Genomic DNA, 18,238 nt, shown 5'->3' with positions numbered 1-18,238 from the left:
CTGGGTGACAATATACAGCCCTGTCACACTCCTTTCCCAATTTTGAGGCACTCAGTTGTTCCATGTAAGGTTCTAACTGTTGCTTCTTGACCCACATACAAGTTTCTCAGAAGACAAGTCAGGTGGTCTGGTATTCCCATCTCTCTAAGAATTTTCCCTTTTGTTGCATTCCACACAGTCAAAGACTTTAGTGTAATCAATGAAGAAGAAGTAGATATTTTTCTGGAATTCCCTTGTTTTCTTTATGATCCAACAAATGTTGGCAATCCGGTCTCTGGTTCCTCTGCCTTTTCTAAACTCAGCTTGTACATCTGGAAATTCTAAGTTCACTGCTGAAGCCTCCCTTGAAGGATTCTGAGCATATCCTTGCTAACATATACAATAAGTGCAACTGCAGTTTGAGCATTCTCTGGCATTGCCCTTCTTTGGGACTGGAATGAAAACTGACCTTTCCCAGTCCTGTGGACACTGCTGAGTTTTCCAAATTTGCTGGCATATTGAGTGCAGCACTTCCACAGCATCATCTTTTTGGATTTGAAATAGCTCACCTGGAATTCTGTCACCTCCACTAGCTTTGTTCATAGTGATGCTTCCAAGGGCCCACTTGACTTGACACTCCAGGATGTCTGGCTCTAGGTGAGTGACCACACTATCATGGTTATCCAGGTCACTGAGACCTTTTTTGTATAGTTTTCTGTGTTCTTACCACCTCTTCTTAATCTTACCATTTATGTCCTTTATCATGTCCATCCTTGCACAAAATGTTCCCTTGATATCTCCAGTTTTCTTGAAGAGATCTCTAGTCTTTCCCATTCTATTGTTTTTCTCTATTTCTTTGCATGGTTCACTTAAGGCCTTCTCATCTCTCCTTGCTGTTCTCTGGAACTCTGAATTCAGTTGGGTATTATCTTCCCCTTTCTCCTTTACCTTTTGCTTCTCTTCTTCCCTCAGCTATTTGTAAAATCTTCTCAGACAACCACTTTGCCTTCTTGCATTTCTTTTCTTTGACCAATATTCTAATTTTCCAGTAAAGTCTTTTTTTTTCTCAAAAAAACTAACACTATCATTTCATTTAAAAAATAAAAAAGAACGTTTTAACAATGCCCCTGCCCAAAAGGAAGAATATAATCTCAGAATCCTTTCATATTTTTGTTTAGTGATTTTATTAAAATTCACTATAGTCTTCATACTGGTTTGTTTGGTTTGGGGTTTTGGGCCAAGGAATACCTGCCTCGTTGCTAGCTGGTTGTTGTCCGGGAAACAGTAATTCATTCAGTTGCTGGAGGAGACCCAAGGGACCAATTCTGATCAACCTACATCTTTGGGAAACTCTGTGGGAAATGCACTCCAAAGATGGCTGTCAACAACTCTTCCCCTTCCTTTCTTGCCTCTCTTCCCATCAAGAATGGAATCCATTTCCCCTCCTCTTGAGCCGCTCTTGAGACTGGCTTTGTCCAACGGAACTTGGCAGAAGCAACATGGCGCCTGCTCTGGACATCGCCTTAGGCGACGCCTGGCAGCTTCCTCTCTCCCTCAGCTGGAATCCAGTGTCCACGCTACAGAAAACCCAGGCTGCGGTGCTTGGGAGACAGGCCAGTCAGAGAGGCCCTAAGGACGAGATACTGCGTGAAGGAGAGCTAAGGTGGCCTGCTTGACAGCTAGAATCAAGGTCCAGGTGACGCTGGTGGTAAAGAATCCGCCTGCCAACACAGGAGACGCAAGAGACATGGATAGAGCTCCTGGAGTAGGAAATGGCAACCCACTCCAGTATTCTTGTCTGGAAAATTCCACGCCATGGTCAAAAGAGCCTGGAGAGGTACAGTCCAAAGGGTCGCAAAGAGTCGGACACAACTGCGCGCACACACACACACACACACACACACACACACACACACTCTAACCGAGCCGTAGGTGAGAGAGGCTTTCTTTCATCAGCCCAGCCTAGACCAGCCACCACTTGAGTATCTGTACACAGGTGACAAAACCAGCTAGCCACAGAACTGTAGCAAATAATAAATTGTTGTTTTAAACCACTAAATTTGGGGGGCATTGTGGGGTGGGAGGAGTAGAGTTAACTAAGACACTCCTGACATAGGAAGAGATGCTGAAATCCAAATAAGGTGAAGAAGATACTGTATTAATGAAAAAGGGAATTTCTGAGGGGAAAAAAAATGAAGTCTTGGAAATTAAAAGCAAAATATGAATGCCAAAAATAAAAGCTCAATAGAGGCACTGAAAATAAACGCACAAATTTCAACTCAAGGAATTCTCCAAAACACATAGAAAAATTAATTATCTAAGATAGAAATTATGGGACAAAAAAATAATATGAGGACAGACCCCAAACATTCAGTATCTATTTAAAAGGAATTACGGAAGAAAATGGAGTAAATATATAAAAATTTAATGTCAAAAAAAACGCTCCAGTTTTGTATTCAAATAAAAAATAGCCTTTTAAGGTGACAGGCATGAATGTTGAAAAATGAGTCATTCTGGGTTTCAAGGGAGAAGAGAAAAATCTATAAACCTCCTGAGAGAAGGGAATAGTAATTTATGAGGAAAAGAGAAGCAATCTGACCCAGGACTTCTTGTCTAAAACACTAAATGCCAGATAGCACAGGAGTAATATGTACAGAGTTCTAAGGAAAGCAGAGCAAAACATTGTGCTATATTTAAGGAAGGGAATGACATTTTAGAACATGAATGATCTCAAGAACCACACTACTGACAAAAAAAAATCAGAATAAATATTGTCAAGAGAGGAGAAGACACATAAAACACAACAAAGGGTGGTGAGAAGTGAAACCAGTCAAACAAACATTGCTTTTTGCTCTTTCTTCTACAATGTTGTTAACTTATCTATTTTTGGCTGTGCTGGGTCTTTGTTGCTCTGTGGGCTTTTCCTCTAGTTGCAGCGAACAGGGGCTACTCTCTAGCTGAGGTGTCCAGGTTCCTCATCACCGCAGCTTTTGTTGTTTCGGAGCAGGGAGCACAGGCTCTAGGGACAAGGGCTCTAGGGAGCACAGACTTCAGCAGTTGCAGCTCCCGGGCTCTAGAGCACAAGCTCAATAGTTGTGGCACATGGGCTTGTTTGCCTGTGGGATCTTCCCAGATCAGGGATCAAACCCATGTCTCCTGAATTGGCAGGCAGATTCAACTGAGCCACCAGGCAAACCCAACAAACATTGTTGATAACAAAATCATGGAAGTTTGGGTAACTGTTAAGAAAGGATTCTTAAAATCAATCTCAATCTAGGACAGACTTTAGAAATGATTTCAGCACTGTGTTCCTAGACTGGATCTATCATCTTAGTTTAGTAAGATCCCGCCCCCCCTGAGGAATTTGTAAAATGTGTGTATGTATACATTTTTAACACAGAAACCATTTTCCAGCCTGTCCACCTGCCCCAGATTCCTAAAAAGTAGTGAGTAGGAATAAATTAATTTTTCAGGAGCTACTAAAAATTAAAGGCCCAAGTATTATAAGGCAAAAATGCAGTGGTATGGAAAACACTTGGAGTTTCTAGATACTGATTAGCTCTGTATGAGTCACTGCAGGCATTAATCCATTTGCTTTGTGTACAGTCATTCAACAGCCTAATAACAATAATTGTTATAATGACTATTAATAACGATAACTCCTGCATGTCATCTTGTGCACATCAAGCACTGTTCTAAACACTTTGTTACTTATTAATGATTATTTTCCATCTTATTTATTCTTCACAAAAACCCTGGGAGGTTGATGCTATTATTATCCCCGTTTTACAGATGAAGTAACTGAAGCACAGAATGGTTAACGTGAAGCCATGCAGGTTAAATGGTGGAAAGGCTAGAATCAGAAGCCAGGGGTCTGGCTCCTGAGACCATATCCTTAAACACTACACCACACTGTTTCTTCCTTTACAATCTAATTTTAACATCATCCAATCAATAATTCTCTGTCTTATCCACAGAGATTGTCAGGAACATCAATTGCCTTAAGGAAGTCTAGATGTATTTACCATATGTCACTGAGATGACTACGACATGATTTTCACATTTAATCCTCTGCTATTTCCTAATGCTCCCAAAGCCTACCTTTACTAAACTGTTCTAGATCTTGACTGGATAGACATGTTAAGGTCATCACATTAAGCTCAACAGGACAAACTCCCCCACGTAGTGGTAGATTCCATTGGGTCTCCAAGGTTATAACATGTTTGCTTGTGAAGAAAAAAATGTTCTGAGCAACCGTATTAACATAGTTAACTAATCAAGGGAGAAAATTCCCTATGCCTCATTCTATATATAAGATTATTTAACTTTATCCACAGCCAGAACCATACTTTGGTAGAAAATAAAGCAAAACCGAGCAGGACACTCTGGCCTCATCCCAGAGCCCTGATGTTCTATATTTAAAATTCTTTCATGGATTTGAAAGTCGAACAGACCCAGGTTGGAGAATGGATTCTGCTACCTACTAGTTGTACTAATGTCTGTTCTTTAACCTTTCCAAACCACTTCTGAAAAATGAAGTTAATTATAGTAGGGTTTTTTGGCACAGATTAAATAAAACATGTGGAAAGCACTTAACACAGTGCCTGCTTGATCTTTGGTCCTCAACACTTGTTAGCCAATTTGTGAATGGGCCTCGCTTCTCTACTGACTCAGCTCTCCCTAGAGCACAAGCCACTCCTTCATAACCCACGCCTGACCCTGACCATGAACAATGAGCATGCACACGTACACATCCTTGCAGGGGGTTCTTGGCTAGAGGCAGGGGAGTGGCCACACAGCTTGATTTAAATGCTAGATTTCAGTTCAGTTCAGCAGCTCAGTCGTGTCCGACTCTTTGTAACCCCATGAACCTCAGCACGCCAGGCCTCCCTGTCCATCACCAACTACCGGAGTCCACCCAAACCCATGTCCATCGAGTCAGTGATGCCATCCAACCATCCCATCCTCTGTCGCCCCCTTCTCTTCCTGCCCCCAATCCCTCCCAGCATCAGGGTCTTTTCCAATCAATCAGCTCTTCGCATGAGGTGGCCAAAGTATTGGAGTTTCAGCCTCAACATCAGTCCTTCCAATGAACACCCAGGACTGGTCTCCTGTAGGATGGACTGGCTGGATTTCCTTGCAGTCCAAGGGACTCTCAAGAGTCTTCTCCAACGCCACAGTTCAAAAGCATCAATTCTTCAGTGCTCAGCTTTCTTCATAGTCCAACTCTCACATCCATACATGACCACTGAATAAACCATAGCCTTGACTAGACGGACCTTTGTTGGCAAAGTAATGTCTCTGCTTTTTAATATGCTGTCTAGGTTGGTCATAACTTTCCTTCCAAGGAGCAAGTGTTTTTTAATTTCACTGCTGCAATCGCCATCTGCAGTGATTTTGGAGCCCAGAAAAACAAAGTCAACCACTGTTTCCACTGTTTCCCCATCTATCTGCCATGAAGTGATGGGACTGGATGCTATAATCTTAGTTTTCTGAATGTTGAGTTTTAAGCCAACTTTTTCACTCTCTTCTTTCATTTAAATGCTCTAAAACAGAGGGCACAGTCCCTCCTCAAACGCCAAATTCAGCTCAGAAACCTATATCTTAGGAAGCTACAGTAGAGGAACACAAACACCCATTTAAGATGGAGACTGTTATTGATATTATCCAGTGTTGGCAAGGATGTGAAGAAATGAAGACCATCACGAGGGACAGCAACGCCTTTGTCCAGGCCTCCGGCATTTTGGAATGCCCTCATGCTGCAAGCGCCATGGAGCTTCTTCCTCTGGGTTGTGGCTCATCGCAAAGTTTCCAGGATTGCCAGGAGTCATTCCAGGGGCAGCCTGGGGACCAGAACATCTGTGGGTTCTCCAGCACCAGAACTGCTGCAGCTCAGCCCTCATCCATACTCAGTGACATCCAAGGAGGCCTACCTGCAACAGCTCCTGAACTTGACTTGAACCCTGCAGAGCACAATGAACACCAAGTCCCAGGAATTTCTCAGAATTCAAGAACTGGGATTTATACTCTTCTGGTTCCAGGCAAGCACTGGATAACTGCTGATACCCCCAAACTTGCTAGAGCTTCTGCCCTACCTAAAGTCCACTGGTGTTTCTGTGAAACTGTGACTCTGCAAGAAACTCAGTGTCATCAAGAAAAGTCATCCATCAGGTTTTACAAAGTAATAAATAAAGGCCTCAAAAAAAAAAAAAGTAATGGGAATAACTGCCATTGGATATGGGGTTTCTTTTGAGGGTTAAAGGGAGGTTCTAAAATCGAGTAGTGGAGATTGTTGCACAACTATTTTGAATTATACTGAAAACCACTGAATTGTACCCTTTAAAAGAGGGCATTTTGTGGTTTAATGAACTATACCTCCGTTTTTTTTTTTAAAGGGGAAGGTCACTAAATAATTATAAGAAGTAGAATAAATAGAACCAGAGCCTAGATAAGGATTTTGTTCCAGGAAGGTCAGTTCTTCCTAAGCTGACATCTATTTGGCCCTTGCATATAATATTTCTTTTCTTCCTTTTCCTTCTTCATACCCTTTAAAAAACATAATGCATCCTTGGAAACTATACTGAAACATACTGTTACAAAATTTTTCCTGTCAAACTCCCACAGACTTGAAAACACAATTTCAGGTGTTAAGCCCTCCGGAAAGCACCGCATCTCTCACCCACTTCCAAGGTAAGTGCCTCCAAGGATTCCAGACTCTGGAAAGTGCCCTCTGCTTACCCATGACTAATACATTATACTGAAATTAGCTATCCGCCATCACCTCCTACTAGCACATCCTTGGCATGTAGGAAGCGCATGAAAAATGTATATTGAATGAACCATCATCTTCCAAGTGTTTTTTTTAAGGCACCTAATTTAATTCCGAAACACTGCACTTCTGCAATCATGTAACAAGTAATTTGCTACCTAAAACAACAAGAAATTATAAAATGTTTTCTCTGAGGGAACGTGCTCATTCATGCCAAGAATAAATCAAATGTACCCTTTGAGGGACTTTTACCTTGGTACAGGTCAAGAGGGAGAATGAATCCGAGCATCAGAACCCGCGGTTCCTGGGAAAAAGATAAAAAATGCTCTCCTCTCTCGTGTCTCCCCCAAACCTTTAAATATCACAAAGCTTTTTAAGAAGAGTCATTGTGCCTGCTAAGTCGCTCCTGTCCTGTCCAACTCTTTGTGATGCTATGGACTGTAGCCTGCCAGGTTCCTCCGTCCATAGGATTCTCCAGGCAAGAATACTGGAGTGGGTTGCCATGACCTCCTCAAGAAGAATCATTAAGTCCACACAAAACCATCTTAGAACCAGGAGTCTTTTCTTGCCTTTCCTCCTCATTACTGTTTCAAAGATTTCCTTAGAAAATCCAAGAGCTATATTATCATGACATATAATCATGAAAATAATAACAGGAGCTACTGAAAATTAGGAGGCCTTTGCCCACCCCTTTTATTTGACCAACATATGTCCAAAACCTGACCTTCAAAGCTACTGAAATCCTAAAAGTTGTGCTCCTCACTCAGCTTATTCCTCCAGGAGAAAAGCCCACAACTCTAATAGGTGCATTACAGAGCTCATCCCTGGGGCAGTGTGCACAGAGCTGACGAGTACCACAGTCCCTCCAAAGGTGGCACACCATCTCGAAGAATCTCTCCTTGCTGTTTGTTATGAAACATTTCAGACACACAGAGCAAGCAAAAGAATATTACAGTCTCCCCTAGTTCTACCTCCACCCCCAAGATTCAACAATCATTCACATTTTGCCATTTAAAGTATCTTATAGATAAACACTACACCAGAAGCTTCATAATAACACTCCTAGATACTTTAGCATGCAGCTCCCAAAATAAGAATATTATCCTAAAATACTACAATACAGCTATTCCTTCTAACAAAATGAACACTAATTCCCTGATACTAACTAATACTCAGGCCATGTCCAAATACCCCCCATCCTCCACATCCCAGGTACCAGGTACCCTCGGCCATCACCGCGTTGCCATCTGCAACCCCCTTCCTGAGTACCTGTGCAATAGGTGCCGTCATTGGGGATGAATGTCTTGTTGTTGTTTGTGGCTCGATATCCTTCCAGGCAAATGCAATAAAAGCCTCCGGGTGTGTTGTGGCAAGATGTATGGTTCCCACAGACCACACTGGCTCCAAACTGGCACTCATCTTTATCTGTAGGTACATTGAGACAAAGGACAGAAAGGGCTGTCACGCCATACCATGATCAACCACCCAGACTGTTCTCCTGTGCTATGGACTTGGGAATCAATATTCTACGACAACAGCAGAAAGATCTATTTCCCCAGCCTCTCCTCCACTCACTATACTTCTCAAGCTCCGGAACATGGGCTCCTCATCTCATGCCAAGTGCATACGAAACCACAAGAGAAACTCAACATCTCATTCTGATAGCCCATCCTACTTGAAGACGGGGAGATGGAGATGCTTTTTGAACTTCTCACACTTAAAAAGATCTTGTCATAGGCCTGGGGGGAAAAATCCAGCAGAATCCCACTTTTCCAGCTCAGCCATTCTCTTGCCTTTTTTTTACAAAAATCAAAGTAGAATGATTTTGCATCCAATGATTAACTGGAAAATTTGTTACTTCTGAGTCACCAGGACACACAATGGAATTAGCGCTCAAGACTCATCCGGGGGCAGGGCTAATACAGTGGCAGGGGCAGCTCCTGCTGATCGTTAGTGATCCATATAAACAATGTTAATCACCCAGTGAGAAGGGGCTGGAACCTGGATGCGTGATGAGACCACAGGACCTGCCGTGACTATTTCTAATTCAATCATTTGACATTGATGAACGTAAACCTCCCTCCTGTCCTCCAGCCCAGGGGTCAGCAAACTTTCTCTGTCCAAGGCCGGTCATGGGTCTCTGTACTTTGGATCATAAAAGCGCAGTGAGTCAGTAAACAAATTAAGACCCTATTACAAAAACAGGCAGCAATGAAGTCTGGCCCCCAGGTTAGAGTTCACTCACTCTGCCTTAGACTGTACCATCAGAGGGAACTCCTGTGACCAATTTCTCTTCCATCCCTTGAGAGGTGATCTATCCAGCTGGTTTTTTGGGGGGAAGATATCATCTGCTGAGGGACTGGAGTTTTTTGTCTGTCACTTACTGTTTTATTACATTACTGGTCCCCTCACAACAGTTCAATTGCCTCTCACAATTGCACACAATTCCTGCTAACCCAAGAGCACTCCACACTCCGTTCAAAATATGGTAGGTTTTTTTCTTTCCTTTTCCTTATATCATCTTTTTAAAATTTAATTAAATCTATTCATCATTAAAACTATCTGTGGTTAAACGATCTAAGAACACAGAGAGGCCAAATGGACCCTCAAGCCATAGCTAGGTCAAGTGTCCAGTCTGGCTTACTACGCAGGGCACAGGGCTTTCAGATACAAGCCCACCTGCCCATAAGATGGAATATTCCTTTGCTACTGTTCCTGAGGCACGTCTCTCCTGCAGACTTCATCAGAAGGGACATATGGGTTTGTAGGGAATTCTAGAGTTCTTAGGTCCCATGACTTAGCACTACATCTGTAATCTTACCTGCTACCTATGGTGTGGTCTCAGCACACCAATTATTGGAATATGAAGTATATAGAGTTTGTATCCTAAACAGAGAGGGTCAGGGAGGCCCAACTCCAGCCTGCAGGAACAAGCAAAGTTGTGTGATTGTGAAAACATGTACCTGTGAAGTAGAATATGAGTTTTTGAACTCAGGATTTAATTGTTAATTTTTTTAGGAAACAAACAAGCAAACAAAACCAAAGATACCACAGTAAGGTGGTATATACTGTCAATCCGCAGCTACAAGGTAAAACTATCCATATATTCACTGCAGGTAACATGGATGCTGGGAGAAAACCATGATTATCCTAACATCCATTACAGTAAAGTTGCTATGGAACTCTCTCTCTCTCTCTGAACTGGGCTTGACACTGGATATTATCTGACTCCTATGGCATGGTGCCATCACCCCACTCCAGTACTCTTGCCTGGAAAAGCCCATGGACAGAGGAGCCTGGTAGGCTGCAGTCCATGAGGTCGCGAAGAGTCGGACATGACTGAGCGACTTCTCTTCCCCTCCCTTTCCCTATGGCATGGTGGATTCTCTGAGACAAAAAATTATTTCAGATACTTCTAGTCTAAAGGTATTTGTATTTCTGTAAGTCATCCAAGAGCTTAAAGGGTCACAACTACAAAAAACTTGAAGGATGGATTTTGGTAGACATAAGACTCAAAGAAACAGTATTTCACCTATCAGCCAGAAAAGTTCAATAGGCAATTGTGCTTTGTTTTTCCTCATGGTTCTAATAAAAATAGTTCTCTGTCAAACAACTCGAGAAATTTAAAAAGACAATACTCACTCAAATTGCTAAGTTAAACCCAAGACTTAAAACCAGATTTCATATCTGTGTTAGGTCAGAGAGTTCCCAGAGATTCAAGTTCAGTGACCTCTAACGTGAGGGATAATTCCTTGTAAACACTAAAGAAAGGACATATCCAAACACGAAAACAGAGACTTACTGTAATTGACAAAACTTCTTATAATAAAAGCACATGAACAATAGCAATGTTTGCCCCCCCAGGGACACCAACTCTTTAATACTGGAGAATCTTGTTTCTTGATGAAGTTTTCAACTTAGCCAAGAGTCAGAACTTACCAATACAATGAGTCCTCCCATTGCCCACAAATCCATATTTGCAGATACAGATGCTCATCCTTTCTCTTTTCAAGCAGGTAGCATGTTCATGGCAAGTGGCACAGATATCCGAATGGAAATCTGAATCATAAATTGCACATATCAGGAAAAGAACATTTCAGTCACGTACTCCAGATGAGTCACATTTTTGGTAGCAGACATTTACAATGGAGAACCAGCATTTGAATACCAAAATTATAAAGGGTAGATTTTATTCCATACTGTTCATACTGTTCATGGGGGGTTTTCATAGCAAGAATACTGGAGTGGTTTACCATTTCCTCCTCCAGGGGACCAATTTTGTCATTATGCTAAAGCCTTTGTGTGGTTCACAACAAACTGTAGAAAATTCTTAAAGAGATAGGAATACCAGACCACCTTATCCGCCTCCTGAGAAACCTGTATGCAGGTAAAGAAACAACAGAACTTGACATGGAACAGTGGACTGGTTCCAAATTGGGAAAGGAGTACGTCAAGGCTATATATTGTCACCCTGCTTGTTTAACTTCTACGCAGAATATATCATGCAAAATGCCGGGCTGGATGAAGCACAAGCCAGAATCAAGACTGCAGGGAGAAATACCAATAACATCAAAAATGCAGATGATACCACTCTAATGGCAGAAAGCGAAGAGGAATTACAGAGCCTCTTGATGAGGATAAAAGAGGAGAATGAAAAGGTTGGCTTAAAACTCAACATTCAAAAAACTAAGATCATAGCATCAGATCCCATCACTTCATGGTAAATAGGAGAAAAGTGGAAGCAGGGACAGATTTTATTTTCTTGGGTTCAAAAATCACTGCAGATGGTGACTGCAATCATGAAATTAAAAGACACTTGCTCCTGAGAAGAAAAGTTATGACAAATCTAGACAGTATGTTAAAAAGCAGAGACATCACTTTCCTAACAAAGGTCTGTCTAGTCAAAGCTATGGTTTTTCCAGTAGTTATGTATGGGTGTGAGAGCTGGATTATAAAAAAGGCTGAGCACCCAGGAATTGATGCTTTTGAATTGTGGTGCTGGATAAGACTCCTGAGAATCCACTGTACTGCAAGGAGATGAAACCAGTCATTTCTAAAGGAAATCAACGCTGAATATTCATTGGAAGGACTGATGCTGAAGTTGAAGCTCTAATACTTTGGCCATGTGATGCCAAGAACTGACTCATTGAAAAAGACTCTGATGCTGGGAAAGATTGAAGGTAAAAGGAGAAAAGGGCAGCAGAGGATGAGATGGTTGGATAGCATCACTAACTCAGTGGACATGAGTTTGAGCAAACTCTGGGAGACAGTGAAGGACAGGGAAGCCTGGTGTGCTGCAGTCCATGGGGTGGCAAAGAGTTGGACATGACTTAGTGACTGAAGAACAATGAAAGACCTTATTTCACCCTTAGAAATCTGCAGAGGTTGCCCACTGCCCACAGAGTAGAGTGCAAATTCTTCCACCTGGTATTCAGCACTTCCCTAAGTGTAACCCTAGACTAACTCCTATAAGCCTCAATGCTTCCAAACTCAAATACACGGTGATCTCCAGGAAAGAGGCCAACTGCTCTTTCCCACACAAACATGCTACCCACTGTCTTAGTCCATGCCCTAGTCAAGATGTTCCTTCATCTGGAATGTCTATCCTTCCCTCTCTGGCCAACTAATACCTATTCTCATTTCAAGACCCAGCTTAAATATCACACTCTCCCTAGGGTGGTCCTCATTCCCTCATTCTTTAGGAAAATTTAATGTATCTTCCTCTGTGCTCTCCTAATGCTTATACATTCCCATATCAACCATGTTAATTTGTCAATATATTCTATTCCACCTCTGTCTTCCCAGCTGGTTATTATGAATGAGCTTCTCAAGGACAGGAATTATGTCATTTGCCCACATATCACTATGGTAGGGTAAAAACATTCAATATATTTTTATTGACCAACTGGATAAAGGCACCTGCAGTCCTACTGCCTACAACTTAAAAAGCAATGGGGAAATTCCCTGGGCATTAGGACTCCATGCTTCTACTGCAGGGGCATAGGTTCAATCCCTGGTGGGGGAATTAAGATCCTGCAAGCTGTGCAGCATGACCAAAAAATAAATGAAATAAACTACAATAGTTATTTTTAAAAAGAAGCAAATGGAGGGGAGAGGTACTCATCTACTGCCCTATCCATTTTCCTTTTAGGGAAAAAGTAGCAAATGTGTTTTAAATGTCAGTGAGATAATAACCAGTCCCAGGAGGATCACCAGATCCCAATTATTTAGATAAGCAGCAAAAATGTTTGGGGCTAAAATTCCTGAAACATCCAGATCTACCAGATGGTGATACATGGCCCAAGATCAAACAAGAATTTCTAGCCGAGGTTCTGTGGGAACATTACATTGCACTCCCAGTGTCTGTAATATCAGGAGTTGACCTAGGAGGGAGAACATTTCAGCATGGAATTTCACCTTAGTCTTGGCTCCATTACTACCCCGGTAATAAAGACTTAGCCCACAGACTGCTCTAGGCATCAAACTAACTGAGAAAGGGAGACATACAAATATTCTTAATCAGGCTTGTTTTTTATTTTTTAAAACAAAATACAACACAAAAATGAGACAAGCCAGGCTTATCACTAAGAAGTACTAAATTAACCATAGGATATTCACAAATTTTATTATATCCCAAACTTTAAAGAAAAATGCAACAAATTTTAAAAAGTAGAAATTATAAAGGTCATACTGACTGCTGCTGCTGCTGCTAAGTCACTTCAGTCGTGTCCGACTCTGTGCAACCCCATAGACGGCAGCCTACCAGGCTCCCCCGTCCCTGGGATTCTCCAGGCAAGAACGCTGGAGTGGGTTGCCATTTCCTTCTCCAATGCATGACAGTGAAAAATGAAAGTGAAGTCGCTCAGTCGTGTCCAACTCTTCGCCACCTCATGGACTGCAGCCTACCAGGCTCCTCTGCCCATGGGATTTTCCAGGCAAGAGTACTGGAGTGGGGTGCCATTGCCTTCTCCCATGTAATAATATAATAAAATTACAAGATAAAACATAAGACTTGCATCCCCAAAAGTAAGCCTTCTTGTAAACTACAGAACAGTCTCCTAAATAATTATTGGAGCAAAGAGGATATCAACATTGAAATGTTTAATACCAGACATAAAAGCTTATCTACTTCAGAAAAGCTGAGTTTGGCATATTTTTATATACTTAAAAAAAAAAAAAAAAGAAAAGCAGGCAGCCAGGGGATGGGGGGAAATAGAATTTTAATGCAAGAAGCTTGAAGAAAGAAAAATCAAATAGAGGCTGTGGGATAGGGGAGTTAGGACTTAGTAAAAAGATGTTGAAGAATTAGAAAATATATTCAAATTCATTGAAAACACTTTTGCCAAGGTCAGCCCATCCACCATAATGACTAGTAATCAAATTCAAGATTGGTAAAGAAAAAAAAGACTATATACAAACATACAACTAAAATACATAAACAATTTCTTTTAAATTACAAATGAAAGACTTTCAATTAAACACAGCAGACGTAACACACTCACAACCCTCCACCCCCAAATTTTAAAATGACATTAAAGGACCATGAAAGTATAAACCCTGGGAGAGAAGATGACAGCAAGCCAAGGACGCTGACAATATTTCAGAAGATGAAAGAGACGGACATGCAGGAACTGACTGAGAGGAAGAATTAAAAGGAAAGAAAAAAGAAAGGAAGGAAGGGAGAAAGGAAGAAAGAGGGAGGGAGGGAGGGGAAAAAAAGAATAATAAAAATAAATAAAAGTCAACCTGAAAGGCTCAGGAATGAGGTCCCTAAGTGCCTCAGACGGCAAACATAAAGGGTAGGGCCCGAGAGTTTAAGGAACAAGTGGAAAATATGGAGGAGTAGCTAAATGCCCAGATCCTCTAACTGACCTTGGCATAAGATGGAACTTTGCAACCTGGAAAAATGCACCAGGAAGGTTCCAGCTATATGAGCAACAGACAGAGCTGAAGGGAGAGATTAGTTCCCACACTAAATGTCCACCAATATGGGGTAAATCTATTTAACCGTTTTTAATACACAAGACGTGTGCCAGGCTACCAAAGGCTTCCCATACCACCTGCAGAAGAGAAAGTGGTTTCCAGAGAAAGGGGGACCGCAACGGAAGCCTCTTGTTCAGCCATAATTAGCCCACTCTGCAGGGCCGAGTAGGGAGAGCCTCTGAGTGCTAATTGCTTGTGGGACCAGGAGTGGGGAAGAAACCTATCCTAAAGAAAGGGGTAGGAAGTACAACCTCAATACAAGGAAAGGCAGGGGTTGGGGTGGGTTTGGGGCTGCTTCTGACCACACAATAGTGTCCATTGATCAATAGCTCCTAACTCAGTTAGGAATCACTAGAGGGCTTCTCTTGAGGTCCAGTGGCTGAGACTGCCTACCAATGCGGGGGACACCGGCTCCAGCCCTGGTCCTGGAAGATTCCACATGCTGGGGAACACTCAGCCTCTGTGCCACAATGACGGAGCCCGAGCCCGAGCTCCAGAGCCTGAAATCCACGACTACCGAGATCACGGGCGGCAGCTACGGGAGCCCAGGAGCCTGTGGGCTCTGCAACCAGAGAAGCCACCACAATCAGCCACCACCACGAGAAGCCAGAGCACCGTAGCAGAATAGCCCCTGCTCACTGCAACTAGAGAGAGCCTGTGCGCAGCAACAGAGACACAGCACAACGGAAAAGTGATTAATTAATTTTAGAAAAGAACCACTGGAGAAAAGCATAAATGTACACAATTAGTTTACAAAGTGATTTTAAAATTTAACAATGTTAAATTTTGCAGACATTAATCACATATTTATTCCTTTATTCCTTCCTGAAAAAAAAAGTGTCAGCTGTTCAGTCTGTTTTTTACTGTTACGTAATGAATTACTCCAAAACTTAGCCACTAAAACAGTAATAAACATTTATAGTCACACAAACACCGAGAATCACTGGAGACAAAGTAACCAATTCAACCCAGTTTGAATACTAAAAGTCCCCTGTCCCAGGAAACCCCTCAGTTTGGTGCAAACCAAGATAATTGGTCACCCTATTTGGAGAGCTTGTTAAAACAGAATCCGAAGTGTTGGGTTTGGGTGTGGGCAGGGCCTGAGAATCTGCATTTCTAAGAAGCTCCCAGATGGACCACACTACCAGCAGCACTGAAGTGAAAGTTGCTCACTCGTGTCTGACTCTTTGCAACCCCATGGGCTGCACAGTCCATGGAATTCTCCGGGCCAGAATACTGGAGTGGCTAGCCTTTCCCTTCTCCAGGGGATCTTCCCAACCCAGTGATTGAACCCAGGTCTCCCACACTGCAGGTGGATTCTTTACCAGCTGAGCCACTGGAAGTCTCACTCTACATCAAGGACCCTGGGGAAAGAAAAGGCAATACCAAAGACATCTTTCATCAAGTCTGGACTGAGGCGCAGCACAGCCATGGGACCAACATGACAGAGAGAATAACCCAACAGAATCCTCCAGGCCCGTGCCCAGGTCACTGTGCCTTTGCTATTACCTGGGGACAGGGGTGGCAAGAGGAACTGGGTCAAGGCGCAGCTTCACAGCCACATCAAGGATGATGTGACTACTGTCTTCAGCAGATCCTGCTTAGGAGAGCAGAGAGGTTGCTGCGACACAGTAACTGAGGTGACTACTACAGAGGTGAGGGACACCCCCCACACACCTTCCCCTTGGCCTAGGGATGCCTAGAATTACTGGCAGAGCAATAGGAGAATGCAAACCCTAGCAAAAAAGTCTAAGCGGATACACCTGACATGTGCTCTTCGTTACTATTACTGTGTCTCTCAGCTGAGGGCTGCCACCCTAGATTCACTTCCCTTCTCTACTCTGCAGTGACTAAGTCAGCTAAAACTACATCCAACAATGAGAGCACCAGTGTCTCAGTCCCGATTGGAGTTTTCTCTCTTGCTCCCTGATTCTGGGATCGTAGGCAAGGAAACTGTCAGAGATCTGGTTTTAATCTTTCAGATGGAGATCACGTTTCGAGGACTAAATGAGAAATATCAGTGCTTCAGGAGCTTTCAAGCACTAGACAAAGAGCTAATTTCCATGAATATTTATATCTCTTTCCATAGATATTGTTATTGTTGTTAGAAACAAGTCATGCATGAGACAGTGCCTGGTCTGAGACACCCTGGTTCAGAGCAGGGTTAAGACAGATCACTTCGGCTACAATTCTAGCTTGGCCATTAACTAGCTGAGGAATCCTTGACAATCCTGTGCCTCAGTTTCCTGTAAATCTGTAATCCGAGGATGAAAATAAACCTACAGGCTGTTTCGTGGGTTGAAGAGTAAATGAGTTCGTCTGCGTAAAGCAATTAGAATATGTTAGGCGTTATTGTAACATCCACGCAACAGCTCTTCGTTAATGAATAAATGAAGGTACTGACAACTAGCCAGCTTCCAATTATACTAATAAAGAGTCATGGAGAGCTGCACTGATGCAAAAACCCAAAGGAATATCGTGTAGACAGATGCCTACCTATTCAGGGGGTTGATATTCTGGGAACCATAGTACCTTCACTTCCTTGTTCACTCCCTGCCCACCTCCCACATCCTCTAGCCTTCTGAGTAACATCTGACTCAGAAGTTGTAAGTTCAGCTTCCTCATCCTTTCAGCTCTGCTTACCCCTCCCTCCTCTCCATGTCACACTGCACACATGGACACCTAGACCTCGGGATGGAGTGGAGGCTGCCAGCCCGTATTTCAAAATTCAAGCAACAACTTACATGCACCCTTGAAACAACAGCAGATGGACTGTGACAAAGCATATTTTGTCCACTGTCAAGGGAAGAAGGAAGTTTAAAAAGCACAAATGGAGTGCTTGGATTCAAATCATAATCTACTCCCCAGCCATTCACCAAACAAGCCCACTGCACAACCTGCCTGAAATCCTGTCTCTCAAACTCATGGAGACATGTGGAAACAGATCAGATGACCTGAGGGAGAAAGCAAAGGGGGGCTGACGCTCAGGGAGAGAAAGCATTCCCGAGTCTCCTACAGTACCGCAGAAAATCGCATGGCTCCTAAGAGACTGCATCAGATTCCGGAGACAGAAGGAACGTGAGAGATCTCACAGCCTCTCCTCTCCAACATCCCTGACAGGAAAACAAAAACAAAAAAACAAAATAGCCTCTGCATTAAAAATCCGCCAAGACAGAGCACACTCTACTCTTTCAAGCAGTATCGTCCACGCCCTCTCCCCCTCAATGCAAGGCTGCCATTCCCAATCAAGAACTTATAACCTTTCCTTGCATTAAATGATTATCAGCCCGCATCTGCACTGGCCCTTTTGCCTTCTTCTGTCCACCTTCCTCTTTAGCCAAGACCAACCTGCAGCAGGACCGCCACACCTGGCCTCCAGACCAGGAACCAACCCATGCTGAGTGTCCCAACGTCAGTGTTTCAGAACTCTGAGCAAAGCAGCCACACCCTAAGGTTCATGTCCTGAATGTCACCCACAAACAGGCTGCCTCACATTCTCTAGCAGCT

The 18,238-nt window shown here is 42.8% G+C and overlaps 1 protein-coding gene across 7 annotated transcripts in view; it reads right to left on the bottom strand.

Moving 5' to 3' along the window:
* SUSD1 (sushi domain containing 1) overlaps window positions 1-18,238 on the bottom strand; it is a 135,445-nt gene that overhangs the window by 108,534 nt on the left and 8,673 nt on the right. For 3 of the 7 annotated variants that reach the window (XR_009599115.1, XM_012113334.5, XM_060408914.1), the window contains exons 2-3: window positions 10,688-10,807; window positions 8,018-8,173 (exon numbers count right to left, since the gene is read on the bottom strand). Coding sequence is in view for 6 of the 7 variants with exons in the window: in XM_012113334.5 (XP_011968724.3) it covers window positions 8,018-8,173; window positions 10,688-10,807 (276 nt within the window). In the remaining variant the exon portion in view is untranslated. Of the gene's footprint in view, window positions 1-8,017; window positions 8,174-10,687; window positions 10,808-16,240; window positions 16,329-17,752; window positions 18,131-18,238 lie in introns of those variants that run through there. The other 4 variants (XM_060408913.1, XM_042242897.2, XM_042242890.2 and 1 more) reach the window with 4 other exon arrangements.

This window comes from Ovis aries, chromosome 2, assembly GCF_016772045.2.
Source record: "Ovis aries strain OAR_USU_Benz2616 breed Rambouillet chromosome 2, ARS-UI_Ramb_v3.0, whole genome shotgun sequence".
Lineage (NCBI taxonomy): Eukaryota > Metazoa > Chordata > Mammalia > Artiodactyla > Bovidae > Ovis > Ovis aries.
The sequence above is the reverse complement of the archived record's forward strand: the minus strand, read 5'-3'. Positions and strand labels throughout refer to the sequence as shown.